This window comes from Sphaerodactylus townsendi, linkage group LG03, assembly GCF_021028975.2.
Source record: "Sphaerodactylus townsendi isolate TG3544 linkage group LG03, MPM_Stown_v2.3, whole genome shotgun sequence".
Taxonomy (NCBI): domain Eukaryota; kingdom Metazoa; phylum Chordata; class Lepidosauria; order Squamata; family Sphaerodactylidae; genus Sphaerodactylus; species Sphaerodactylus townsendi.
In genome coordinates this window covers 89,387,942-89,402,227 of record NC_059427.1, presented here as the reverse complement: position 1 = coordinate 89,402,227, position 14,286 = coordinate 89,387,942, and the positions used below count along the sequence as shown (strand labels likewise).

Here is a 14,286-nt window from a genome sequence, read left to right as displayed (position 1 = left end):
GGCATAAGGGGCACCCATGCCAGCAGAAAGAGCAAAGGCATGAGTGTTTGGCTGCCCCACAGCTCTGTGGCAGGCAAACATAGAAGTGGGTGCCACCATGGAGCTATGATGGCATCTGAGTGGATGTTGGCCCAGAAGGTGGGGCGGGGCACTCCTGGGAGTAAGCCCAACTTCAGTTGGCTTCCACTGAAGTTCCAGCCTGGGAACTCTATTATGGTGTGAGTGTGTGGGCTCAGAGGGCAGAGTTCCCAGGCTGAAATGTAGTGGAAGCCAACTAAAGTTGGGCTCACAAAAATGTGGTGTAAGCCTGTTTGGGCTATGGGGTGATTCGGATGGGAGAAGGACTTTCAAATTTATCTCCTTTCTGAGCCACTTGGAACCCCTTTAGAGGTGGTGCAGTTGTGCCTTCACTGCACTGTCCCCACCTGCTGCAGCATTCTCCCCCATCTAAATTGCATGGATGGTGGTATATCCACAAACTGCTAGACTATAAAATCCTGATGCTCAAATCCAGGTCCGTCCCAGGAAAAACAGCAGTCACCTGGAATTTCATCCTGGATAAGAGGTCTGATCTGGCATGCATCACTGAGATTTGGCTAGGAAAAGGGGGAGTGCTTAATCTCTTCCAATAGTTCCCCCCCAGGTGACACATCAGCATAAATCTGGAAGGTGGGGAGGAGGTGTTTTTGTAATCTGTAAGAATCCTATCTTCCCAGCATGGTGTCTCATCCAGAACACTAACAGGTTTGAAGTGATATATCTAATGTACTGAGCGTAGCGCAATTAACAACATTTCGTTTGTCATGGTTTCCAGCTCTCGGCTGGAGACTATCTGGAGATTTTGGGGAGTGGAAGGACTTCAGCAGGCTATAATGCCATAGAGTACACCTTCCAAAGTGGTTGTTTTCTCCAGATGAACAGATCTCTGTCACCTGGAGATCAGTTGTAATAGCGAGAAAGCTCCAGCCTCTGCCTAGAGGTTGGCAACATTGTGACATCTCACTATTTACTTGGGTTTAGACTTACAAGGATACCAAGATGCTGCTGGGGTGGAAATCAGTTAAAATGATCTGCACCTGGACACAGATTAATCCTTATGGTGTCTGGTGGCTCTAGGCAATTTTCCTGTTGATATAATTGGTGCTTCTGTTGATGACCTCTGGAATAAGGAAATGACCTGAGTAATGGATACAATTGCTCCCAGGACTACTCTTTCAAGTGTTAGCCAGGTAGCTCTTGGTTTACTGAAGGGCTATAAGTAATGAAAAGATAAGGGAGACAGATAGAGTGACAGTGGAGGATGATTCAGGATTAATCCAATAAGACTTGGTTGAAAGCTCATTTTAAAGCACATTTTGTGGCAGTGATGATGACAAATAAACAGTGCCATTGTTTCTTCACAGTTTAAATCAGCAGAGCTGTTCTGAGTGGTCAGAGGCCTCTTGGGATCTGACCAATAAGACAAGGTAAACTGTTGGTTAGTTTGCTGTGACAGCTTTGCTCAGCACTTTGCAGATAAAACTCCTGCATCTGTTCCAACTTGGATTCTACATTAGTAGTGACAGGGTCAGATGATGCTAGGTCCCAAACTTGTCCAATTTTTGGATACTTTTCAGTTTATTCAGTCAGAGAATGTGGACAGAATCCCTGACAGTTTGAGGTCTACCAACCACTTGTATGACCTTGTCCTTCTTGGTTACTTAAATCTGTTGGGGTTAGGATGGTTGACTGGGTTCAAGTGTTAATAAATGCTTCCTTAAAAGAGGAGTGGTTGCTTCAACCTTGAAATAGGGTGCAGTGCAACCACATCTCAAGAAACCTACCCTGGTTTTAGGAGATCTCAACAATTATTGACCAGTCTCAAATAGTCCATCCTTGAGCAAGGTACTCAATGGGTGGTGGCTGGAAATCTCCAAACTTTCCTGGATGAGGCAAATTATTTAGATCCTTTTCAGTCTGGATTTAGGCTTGGTTAGAGAATTGAAACAGCCTTGGTTACAATGAGCTGGAGATGTAGAGGAGAGCAACTTTGTTGATTTTCCTGAACTTCTCAGTACCTTTCGATGCCATCTGTTATAAGATCCTTCTGGACCACCTACCTGGGCTAGAATTGGGAAACACCATTCTGTGGTGATTCTTGTCTTACCTGGAGGATAGTTTTCAGCAGGCAGTATTGGAGGACAGTTGCTCAGCTGCCTATGTGGTCCTGCAAGATTCCAACTTGTCCCCTATGTTCTTTAACATCTAAATGAAACCACTGGGTGAAGTTATATGGAGATTTGGGCTGGGTTGTCATCAATATTCGGCTGGCACTCAGCTCTATCTTGAGGTTTCAACTGATCCCAGGAACACTATAGAATCTCTCAACCGGTGCCTTGATTCATTTTTGGATTGAATGCAGGTTAATAAACTGAACCTTAATTTTGACAGGATGGAAGAGCTACTTCTAAGCAGAATTTAAGGATGGGGCTACATTCCCCTTGAAAAAAACAGGTCCATGGTCTGGGGGTACTCTTGGTTCTGTTCTCACAGCTAGATAAGCAGGAGCAACCTGTCACCAAGAGTTCTTTTACCAGCTGTGACTGGTTAGCCAGCTGCAGTTTTTGCTGGGCAGAAAAGATCTGCTTGTTGTGGTGAATGCCCTGGTTATATCTAGATTGGATTGTTGCAATGCTCTCTGTGTGGGGCTGCTCTTGAGAAGTGTTCAGAAATTTCAGTGGTACAGATTACTGCAACCAAGATGTTGACTGGAGTGGGTCATAGTGACTACATCATCCCAATTTTGGCCTACTTACACTGGCTCCCAATTTTCCTCTCGACACAATTCAAAGTGATGGCCCTGACATTCAAAGCCCTACATTGTTTGCAACTGACATACCTGAAGGACTGCCTACTCCACTGAGAACTTGCCTGACCATAACATACATCTTTGGAAGCCCAGCTTCAGGTGTACCTACCTTCTTTAGATTATGTGGGTTATTAATCAGGAGGGAGCCTTCTTGGTCTTGACACCAAAAAACTCTTCCCCCAGGGGACATTCATCTGTTTTCTTTGGTTGCAGTTTCCTGCTAGTGGGTGTAGGGTTTTTTTTGTTCCATTTGACATTCCCTCAATGATCCCTCCTTCCTGACTAATGTTTTACCTGTTGTTTGAATTATGTGTATTTGTGTGTGTGTGTGTGGGGGGGGGGGGTCATTTCAAATGGTTTTAAAATGTGATTTTATTTTATATATTTTAATTGCTAGCTGCCTCAGTGTTCCTTGTGAGATAGAAACGTTGAGTATATATTCTGCAAATAAAAACAAAGAACAATTTTCTAGCCCAGGATGTTGACATTAAACTTCTCTTTGTCTAGTTTCTTTCTTTTCCCTTCCATTTTAGTTAAATAAACAACCCATTCATTCTGTCTGGAAACTGTGCCTCTGGACTCCTGGTCACGCTGCCTAGGCTCACTGCAACCCGCTGGGGAAGAATCCTTATATGGGTGACCCCAGGCCCAGGAGAGCTGCAGTGGATGGGAGGCACTTGTGGCAGGGAGGCCCAAGCACTCTGAACAGTGCTTGGGCATTTTACTATGCTCCAGATAAACACAGTTTTTAATATGTCTATTTTCAAGATTTTCTAGATTTTTTTCAAGCTTTTCTAGAAACTTTAGGTATTTATGTACATGTTATCCTCTCAAAACAAAATTAATACGGACACCAGGAGCTTCTGTTGCACACCAACTGTCAGTAGAGGGAGATTCCATTCCTTAAGTGTTGACTTTTTCAGTGTGAATTTCTATTAAAATGGAAAGTAGGCCTTATTCACATGGACATGAGTCTAGCATAAATACCTGCCTCTCCCTGACTTTGTGAGGAAACAGGGAGAGGTGGCTTAAAACAGGATCCAAGCCACCTCCTGCATCAGAAAATCCCTTCATGTCCTTATTTTCTCCCTCAAAATATTATCACTTTACTTACCGTATATATTCGCATATAAGTCTAATTTTTCAGCACATTTTTTGTGCTGAAAAAGCCTCGACTTATACGCAAGTGAGGTGTATTTTAAAAAAGTATTTTAGGGTTTTTACAGTTTTTAGGCTTGCAGCACCAAAATTTCAAGGTATCATCAGGTGACACTCCTGATGATACCAGCCAGATTTGGTGAAGTTTGGTTCAGGGGGTACAGCACATTTTGAGGGTCCATAACTATGGATCATTTGAACCAAACTTCACTAAACCTGAGTAGTATCATCAGGATAATCTCTTCCAGATTCCAGCCAGGTTTGGTGATGTTTGGTTCAGGGGGTCCAAAGTTATGGATCCCCAAAGTGGGTGCTCCCATTCCCCATTGTTTCCAATGGAAGCTAATATTAGATGGGGCTACCATTTTGAGGGTCCATAAATTTGGACCCCCTGAACCAAACTTCACCAAACCTGCATTGTATCATCAGGAGGATCTCCTAAAGATACTCTGAAATGTTGGTACTGCTAACATAAACATTCCTCCCCTGACAGGCACCCTCACATTTTCCCCAGATTCACCCTTTAAATCATCCCCCCCCACTTCTGAGTGGATTTAAAGGGAGAATCAGGGCTTACAGAGCTAGTTTACTGTTTTTCTTTGAAATAAATATTCAAAAACATCTAACTTACTGATGCCTCAACTAATGTAATTTTATTGGTATCTATTTTTATTTTTGAAATTTACCAGTAGCTGCTGCATTTCCCACCCTCGACTTATACGCGAGTCAATACGTTTCCGCAGTTTTTGGTGGTAAAATTAGGTGCCTTGACTTATATGCAGGTCAACTTATACACGAGTATACACGGTATATTGGCAGGCAGAAATGAGAATGTAGCACAGCTTTATACAATGGTATGTTCTGGCCCATAGTCTGGGAATCACTGCTGTAAGATAAACAGTATCTGCAACAATGTGTAACTTTATACTTTAACACAAGATCACATGAACAGTAAAAGACCATCCAATTAACTCATTCACAACTAATCAGCAGATTACTAGTAAACATTGCATGAATTAAAAAATGGCAATTTCCTACATTTATGTTCAATACAATTGAACACAAGGTCAAAAAGCTGCTTTAGAAACAAAAAAGGAATATTTAAAATCACTTTTTTAAAAGCAGTGAGATGTTGAGATGCCTGTCAAGGATGTTGTTTCTCAGCTTAGCTATTTGCTATATGCAGTATTCACAGTTTTATTCACTGAACTATATGGAATGTATTAGATATAAATTATCCATAAGAACATAAGAACAAGCCAGCTGGATCAGACCAGAGTCCATCTAGTCCAGCTCTCTGCTACTCGGCGCAGTGTGCAGTCACCCAGGGTGCTTCCTTTGGGAGCCTCACATTGCAGGATGTGGAAAAAAGCAATGGCCTTCATGCGGCTGTTGCTCCGGAGCACCTGGTCTGCTAAGGCATTTGCAATCCTCAGAGCAAAGAGGGATCAAGATTGGTAGCCATAATATAACCGACTTCTCCATCCCATAGAAATTCTGTCCAAGCCCCTTTTAAAGCTATCCAGGTTAGTGGGCCATCACCACCTCCTGTGGCAGCATATTCCAAACACCAATCAACTAATTGTAGTGGAAAGCAAAGTGTTTCCATTTTATTAGTCCTAATTCTTCCCCCCAGCATTTTCAATGGATGCCCCCTGGTTCTAGTATTGTGAGAAAGAGAGAAAAATTTCTCTCTGTCAACATTTTCGACCCCATGCATAATTTTATAGACTTCAATCATATCCCCCCTCAGACGTCTCCTCTCCAAACTAAAGAGTCCCAAAACGCTTTGCAGCCCTCTCAATTCCTCTCCCATAAGCTGAAGGTGCTCTTCCAGTCCCTCAATCATCCTCGTTGCCCTTCTCTGCACTTTTTCTATCTCTTCAATATCCTTTTTGAGATGTGGTGACCAGAACTGAACACAAGTGCACTCCTGTAAGATGCGGTCGCATCCACCTGCTTTCAGAATATAAGGGCATGACAATCTTTGCAGTTTTATTATCAATTCCTTTCCTAATTATCTCCAGCATAGAGTACATCCAGAATACATTTAACATCAGTCAATATGTTGATGTCATGTTATCTCTTTTGCATTAAAAAAATCTTATTATCAAAATAATAGACCTGAAACTGAATTATTAGGACTTTAAAAATAAAGTACAATAAGTGGAAAGACATAAACCTGTGCACAATGACACAACTTAATTAAACTGCACAATAGGCATTTTGAAACATTAAATATCGGTGACATTAAAGAGTAACATTTTGCTTGTGGAACAAAAACAACTAAGAGTTATATAGATGGTCAGATTTAAGAAATCATTGGCTAAGAATGGGTGTCAGCATTAAAATGATATGTAGTTATAAATGTACCACTTGTATTATACCTTACATTCTACAGACTTGCAAGATGTAGTAAATATTGCAAGATGTAGTAAATATTAACTGCTTTAATTCTGAAAGATGGAACTTACAACAATCTTAACTACTTTTCAAAAAGTAAATTAAAAAGGAGGCCAAAACATAGCCTGATACTGTTGTGCAGCGAAGTTGAAAATGATTTTAAAGTGAAACTGAAACACTATGATTTGCTGTTTGCTACACCCTAACTTCATTAATGAGGTTGACAGGTGAAAAGAAAAATACACTTGATGTGTACCTCAGTTGGTGAGGCTTCAGGCCTACTAAGCAAAGTCTTACAAGTAGGGGTATGCATAAAAAAATCAGTAAATTTTGGATTTGGGTATATTGAGCTGATTTTTTTTGGATTTGGGTATATTGAGCTGAATTGGGGGGGGGGGATTTCCAAATATATCTGTATGGGGATTTTTCCTCTCAAGAATTTGAAAAAAATGGCTTCCTTATATCCTATGGCCATTACACCCCAGACCCACTCAAGCAGTGCAAGAATAGCAAAACCTATGTCAAACCAGAGAATCTCTGGAGTGGAAACTGAAGGTGGGGTGGCACTTTTGCCAGCCGAAATGAACCAGATGAAATGTGCATGTTCCCATCAGAACAGCTAACATGATATGGTGGTTAAAAGCAGCAGACTCTAAGCTGGAGAAGCAGGTTTGATTCATTGCTTCTCCAGATGAAGCCTGACGGGTGACCCTGGGGTAGTCACAGAACTCTCTCAGCTTCACTTACCTCATAGGGTGTCTGTTGTGGGGAGGGGGAAAAGAAGGCAATTTTAAGCTGCTTTGAGAATCCTTACAGTAGAGAAAAGTGGGGTATAAAATCAAAGGGGGGGGGGGAACAGCACAGACCCACTCTGGCAGTGCAAACTCAAATGGACTATTGTCAAAATACAGAATTCCAGCATTTTGGTGGTGGGGTTTTTTCCACTTTGCACAACCAAGTGCAACCTATGGAAGCCCTGCACAACAGTCTTAAGATCAGGGGGGCCACTTCTGCAAGCCCATCAGAACCCTTGGCAATGTGCAAGACCCCATCAGAACCCAGGGTCACTCAGGCAATACAAAAATAGCAGAATGTATGTCACATCAGAGAATCTCAGAAGCAGAAACAGAAGGTGTGTGGGTGGGATCTTGCAAGTCCTTCAACCAGGATCAAGACCATGAGAACCATTGTCAGAATGGAGGATCTCTGCAGAACTAATTAAAGGGAAGACTCTTGCAAGACCTGTAGTACCAGGATCAAGTCCAATAAAACCAAGTCAAAATGGAGGCTTTTTGCTGAACAAACTGTAGGGGGAATCTTGTGAGCCCTGTGGAACCAGGACCAAGCCCAAGAGAACCATCGTCAAAATGGAAAATCTTTGTAGAACAAACAAAAGGGAGGATCTTGTGAACCCTACAGAACCTAGAATCAGGCCCAAGAACCATTGCCAAAACAGGATCTTCTTAGAACAAACTGAAGGGGGAGATATTGCAAGCTTTGCAGGATTCATTGCAATGTGCAGGAGCTCTGCAGAACTCAGGCACTCTCTGGCAGCTAAATAGGGAAGTCCTCCCCCTTTATAGAGGTTGAAGCTGGCAGTCCCAATCTTGAAAAAGCTGAGGGTTTTTCCAGCTTTTTCAGATTGGGATTGCTGACTTCTACTGGTTTCTGCTTTTTCTTTCCTGCAGAAGAAAAAAAGCTCAAAAATACAAGTTAGGTATTTTTGGCTATTTTTTTCAGGTTGATTTAACCAAATGTACATCCCTACTTACAAAATCCAGCAAATAACCATTAAAACAGAATTGGAAACACATGAGCATGATATAACTTCTCGCATTTTTGTCTTGGGGAGAAAGCACATGATGGGAACGTGGGAGGAACAGAGAATGGGAACTAACTGGGAATATGAGTCACAGGCAGAGCTACCGGGGGCAGGGATATGTGTGTTGCACTGAGCGTGCACCTGGGGAGGGTGGGAAATCATTCCCCCCATCCGCCCGCAGCACCCGCTGCCCATGGCACCCCCCACACTTACCTTAGTGAAACAGTTCAGGCTGGAGAAGCGTCCTGTTCCCTTCAGACTGAAAATGGCATGTGTGGGAACTACACTTCTCGGGAGACCTTGCAAGCCCCAAGGTCTCATGGGAAGTATAGTTCCCACCAGGCCATTTTCAGCCTGAAGGGAACAGGTCACTTCTCCAGCCTGCACTGTTTCACTAAGGTAAGTGTGGGGGGGCGGGGGGCAGGGGCCAGCGGGCAGGACACTGCAGAGAAGGGGGCGGAAAACACAGAGTGCATACCCGGCGCAGTATGACCCAGCTATGCTTCTGATATGAGAAGATATCTAAAAAAGCAATTTTGGATGAGATTGTGGATACCAAGTGGCTTTCAAGTGGAAACATAATGGTAGAAAGGACACCAATAGGGTTTCAGGGAAATCATCTCACATTTATCTCTCCCTCAAGACAAAATGGCGATTTATCAGGTATGGTTTCACATTAAGATGAATTGTCAATTGAAAGGCCTTTTGACTGGCTGTCTACACTATCATCACGAGGATTTCCAACCTCCAGGTGGACCCTGGAGATCACTTGGTATTCCACTGTACTCTAGACAATAGATATCAGTTCCCCTGAAGGTAATGGTTGCTTTGGAGGGTGATTCTATGGCACAATACCCTGCTGACATCTCTCTGCTCTTCAAATCCTGCCTTCTCAAGGCTCTATCATTAAATCTCCAGGAATCACCTACTTATAGCTGGCAACCCTACCCTAAACATCTCAATAATGTTTGTCAACTTTTTCACACTGGTGGTATTAGCTATTATGTTATGCCATATCCTTTTAACTAAGTAGCCCTTTTAATCAGTGACTACAGTCCATCTCTTTTTTTTCTTTCCTTCGTAACATAGGAGTTTCACATTTGTTCTTGTCTTTTAGGGGAAGTTCTCAAAAAGCTAAAAAATATGTACCCCTGTCACTTTATAGCATAAATCCTTGAAGTCTGGAACAAAATAAAAAAGTCTTCTAATCCACCTTCATCACCAGAGTTATAATTTATTTTTAATAATAGCATCAGTTTAGCAAATTCAATTTCTTTATGGGTGAAACATGATGAAGTAAGATTTACAGCTGTGATAAAAATAGTCATTGCATACGTCTAGACAAATTAAAGCAGTGAATGAATAATGAGAACCCTCTATAGTTCTGTTATTTTACTGTTGGATCATTAGGATTCTCTTTAATTGCATGTGAGATAGTAAGTCTCCAGGCTAAAGAAATCAAAGAATCATTATCAAGATATTATCTATGTATTATAATGAAAGATTGATTGCCTGAAAATAATGTTAATATAAAAATTCCTGAACCAAGGAATCTGATCAGAAGAAGTTTTTTAAGGAGTACAGTGACTGGAAATTGACAAGGATGCTGACTGTTTACCCTGTTTGTCTATGTCTTCTTTCCCCTAAAAATTAAAAAAAGAATTAGGTGCCTTATTCCAATATGGTATTCAAGTAACGCTAACACAATAGGCAACACTTTAAAAAATTAAGAAATGTTAAAACAGGGTATTTTAGCTGTTTCCCCTTGTAACACTGGGCCTTTCCCCACTTACCGTAAGCCCCGAGCTACTTGAGGAGAGTAGCGCGGGGTTCCTCCTCCCTCCCCACGGCAGGGGTGGCCACAGCGCAGCCGCCCCGACGCTGCCGCTGTCGTGCCCCCTTAGCGCGCGGCATCCCAGGCGCTCTTCCGAATGCCGCCTTTTGACGACCCCGCACAGAGCGCGGGGTCGTGGGGACGCCTGGGTGCATGCCTGGGATGCCCATAGGGGGGATGGAAGGGAGTGGGGAAAGGCCCACTAATATTGGGGGGAGGAGCACTTGAAACCAAGAATTCGTCCTTTAATGTGGGCACTTAACTGCAGAATGTGTATTTGGGATATTTATTTGGTGGTATAATGTGTATTACATTTTGAAGCTGAGAAACAGGCCTTTCCTGGAAGAGTGATGCTTACAGTACACTGGTAATCCTCTGAAAATTCAAAATCAGATTTTCATTAAGTAATTTTTTTGCATTTACTGACTTTGCCCTTCACTGTTTCTCTGTTGATCACCTGTTAAAAATCACTTTAAGTTTTCTACACAAGAAAAATTGCACAAATTACTGAAGACTTACATTGATATCTTCCAAATCTAAAAAATTCAACATGACTCCGTTGCGTTTCCAGATGATCGGCGGCCTCAGAGGTCCACGGATAGCACAGGTCAATACAGTGCTCAGCCCTACGGTTACTGTGGTCATGCTAACCATTTGATCTTCAGGAAGTGTGAGTTGGACCACCTCTGTGAAAGTAATAGCAAAAAGTAATTATTATCATGTACACAATGAATCTGGCCTTTTCACTGATTGATCGGGGAGGTTTCAGCAATAGTTAAGATATAAATGGCAAAAAAGGTCAACTTTCGAACAACAATGTGAAATAGGATACACTTCAATAAACCCAGATTACAGCCTAATCCTTTATTTCATTCTTCTTGGTTGTCAGGCTACCTCCCAGCTATTTAGAGAAAGACAGTGATATCATCCATTCTCATTTCCACCCTGCAGAAATCCAATTCATATTAACTAGACTGTAGGACAAACTAAATACAATAATATTTTAACTACAAGTTTTTCTGAGATCAGAAAGCATGAATAAAAACACAATTTCTACAGCTCTTATAGGCATAATGCCAAACCTGAGACTGCTCCTGGACCAGTACCAAGTAAAATTTTTTACAACAAACATAAATGACAACATCTATTTGATCTGCATAATTTACACAGAGTAAATAAGATGGTACATTATAATTTGCTGATGATGAAAACTGAGTAAAATAGTGTTCAGATTCTTCCCTTGGAAGACTGGATAAAGTTTATGCCCTATCAGAACTATTTAGCCTTGTTTAAAGGTAAAGTTTGAGGGATCATCTTATGTTTCTTGAATATTTCATGGAATTGTGCAAATCAATTCACATGGATAATCACTACTGAACTGAAATGAAATCTCCTCTTGCCCTGAATTCTGGAAATAAGAGTATTCACTGCAATATAGTTGTGGGTCTTGTTGTCTGGGGTTCAAATGAGGCATGGGATGGGATTGGATAGGCTGATGCACTTCTGCCAATGGAAAGAGAGATTGGAGACCACCAGGCATCTGCCATGTGTGTAAACTAAATGGGTATGGCATGATGGCATGGAAAACCAGCAGGATCCAGAGACTGATCCGTTATTAGAACAACCATTATTTGTAGGAATAATTGATCCACGTTGATGGCTTTACAATGAGGGATAAGACAGAAAACATAAAAGCTACAGGAGGAACCAGTCAATCCCAACAAGTAAAAACAACATCTTGGTCACTCTTTGTCCTCCTACATTTTCTGCTGGGAGCTCAGGATGAATCATGAGTTTGGATCTTGGATCAAAGTAAAGAGGATCAAAGTAAAGAGGACTCCAAGAGGAATGCCAAATGGAACACAGTAGAGAACATTCAAACTTGTTAAGAAAATGCTTAGGAATCCTAATAGAAGCTCAGTTTGCATAGCTTTGTTTCTGAGGAACTCTGCTGCAAAACATGTTCCTCTATTGATAGGTGCTTTCTCCATGTTGAAGGAGGCTTAAGGCAAATTTTCATACAAATATAAAGACACTAACCCCAGAGTGTTATTATAGGGAAAACAGTTGTAAATAGGGACTCAAAAGGCTATTAACTGCCAGGGTCCCAGCGTTATTTTCCTGGAGATGTAAGAATCTGTATCTGGGGAACATGATATTTGCAGCTCCTCTCTCCTATGGCAGTCTGAAATGTCCCTCCATCCTGATCCATCCAGGAACTGGATTTTGGGAGGTATTACTGTCTGCAACTGGAGGGAGGGATCATGAAATCTGCATGTGGTGGCATATATTATGTTGGAAGGTGAGGTGAACGAATCCCTTGGTTTGAATTAAAGTAATGAAACAGCTCCTATGTCTTTGACAACTTCATGGTATGAGGAAATTCAGTTGGGATGGTTTTTAATTGTTATTTACAAAATGTATATCCTGACTTTCTGTCCTCAGAAGGGCCATCAAGGCAGTTAATAATTTAATATATATATGATAATTCACATTTTAAGACCATTAAGCCCTACCCCCAAACATATCATCAAAACAGATTAAAAACAGAGTTAAAATATGTACAACGGCATTTAGAAAGCAATTAAAATTTGTCCCGGAAGGGGGGATCACTGATGGAATGCTAAATGGAACAGAACAAGTTTTCACTCACTTGCAACAGAAGGGACATGATGTACATGATGAAGGGAAAAGACCCTGATGAGGTAATAATAGGGAAAAACTGACTGTTAAAATGCAAGTTAACTGTGTTGAAGGCACAGGCGATACAGGGAATATGAGGTAATTTTGGGATGAGATACACGGTAGGTTACAGACTGAGTGATCAGACACTTCTAAAAATCTGCAGATCCTTACATAGGCTTTATAGAATTATTGACCTTTTTCTGGCTGATAACCATGCTAAAAATGCTTTGTATGAAATGATACTTTGCCACTGAAATGCTTCACCTTTTCCTTTTAATATTACATTTTTATTAACACTTGCACAGGGAAAAATAACATTGCAAAGCATCAAGACACCAGTACATTTTGTACTTAGAAAAAACCACAAGCAAAACACCCCACAACAGTGTCATTATAATTTGCCTAGTGTACTATTATAAAGGAGGAAAACAAACAGTGTGCCTACACAGACAGGTAAGGCATTTGATGGTGGAATTACTGTCAGTGGCAGAGAGCTGTTATTAAGCATTTCAAGGAAAGGCAGCAAGAAGTGGTAGAGCAATCAAGAGGTATTGTCAAAATTGAAACATTTACAGTTTTATCATTCCCTGGATATCTTTTCTTGGCTCAACCACTGAGGCTCTGGCAAAAACTAGGCCTTGGAGTGATACACATTCAAATATGTCAAACTGAGTTTTCAAGTTAATAGCCCATTAAGATAAAAGGGAAGGGGGTATTTCACACCTCCTTTGGTGCTGTATTACTCCAGTTTCTGAATTCCAAACAAACATGACAGCAAGTGCATTAATTCAAAGAGGGCTCTTGAATCCACATAATCTGTGTGCCCACAGTTTCAGTTAAGTAGAGGCTGAATATTGCTAACAGAAAAGCATTGATAACAGAAAAGCAAGGAATGCTGTAAAGCAATATGTTTTTCATACACACACACACACACACAGAGGGAGGGAGGGGGGGGGAGAGAGAGAGAGAGAGAGAGAAACAAACCCTTTACATCACTGAAAAAAACTTGGTTGGAATCTGCAGAGTCTTACCCTGATTAAATAACAAGAATAATTAGACTTGGATCAAGCAATTTCCCTTCAAAGCTGACATTTTTCTAAACCCAACATTTTTGCCAGACTGAAAGATGGAGTATTTTGTTCATTTTGACAACAATAGCAGCACTTTAAGAAATGTTGTTGAAGTGGATGAGCTAAGCAAGCAACACTTGCTAGAAAGTCATTTTAAAAATACCACTGTAGAATGTTACAATTACATCATTCTAAGGCAGGGGTAGGGAACCTGCGGCTCTCCAGATGTTCAGGAACTACAATTCCCATCAGCCTCTGTCAGCATGGCCAATTGGCCATGCTGGTAGGGGCTGATGGGAATTGTAGTTCCTGAACATCTGGAGAGCCGCAGGTTCCCTACCCCTGTTCTAAGGGCTTGGGTTTGTAAGGCTGGCAACAGAAACGTGATATCTGCTTTTTCTTTGTGAGGGTCAAGTCTGGTTAGACTGTAAAAGAAACTTTGATAGGGACTGAATCACTGGGTAAT

The 14,286-nt window shown here is 41.4% G+C and overlaps 1 protein-coding gene across 3 annotated transcripts in view; it reads right to left on the bottom strand.

Moving 5' to 3' along the window:
• FSTL4 (follistatin like 4) overlaps positions 1–14,286 on the bottom strand; it is a 556,321-nt gene that overhangs the window by 80,517 nt on the left and 461,518 nt on the right. For all 3 annotated transcript variants that reach the window (XM_048488274.1, XM_048488276.1, XM_048488275.1), the window contains exon 7: positions 10,585–10,751. In XM_048488274.1, coding sequence (XP_048344231.1) covers positions 10,585–10,751 — 167 coding nt within the window. The remainder of the gene's footprint in view (positions 1–10,584; positions 10,752–14,286) is intronic.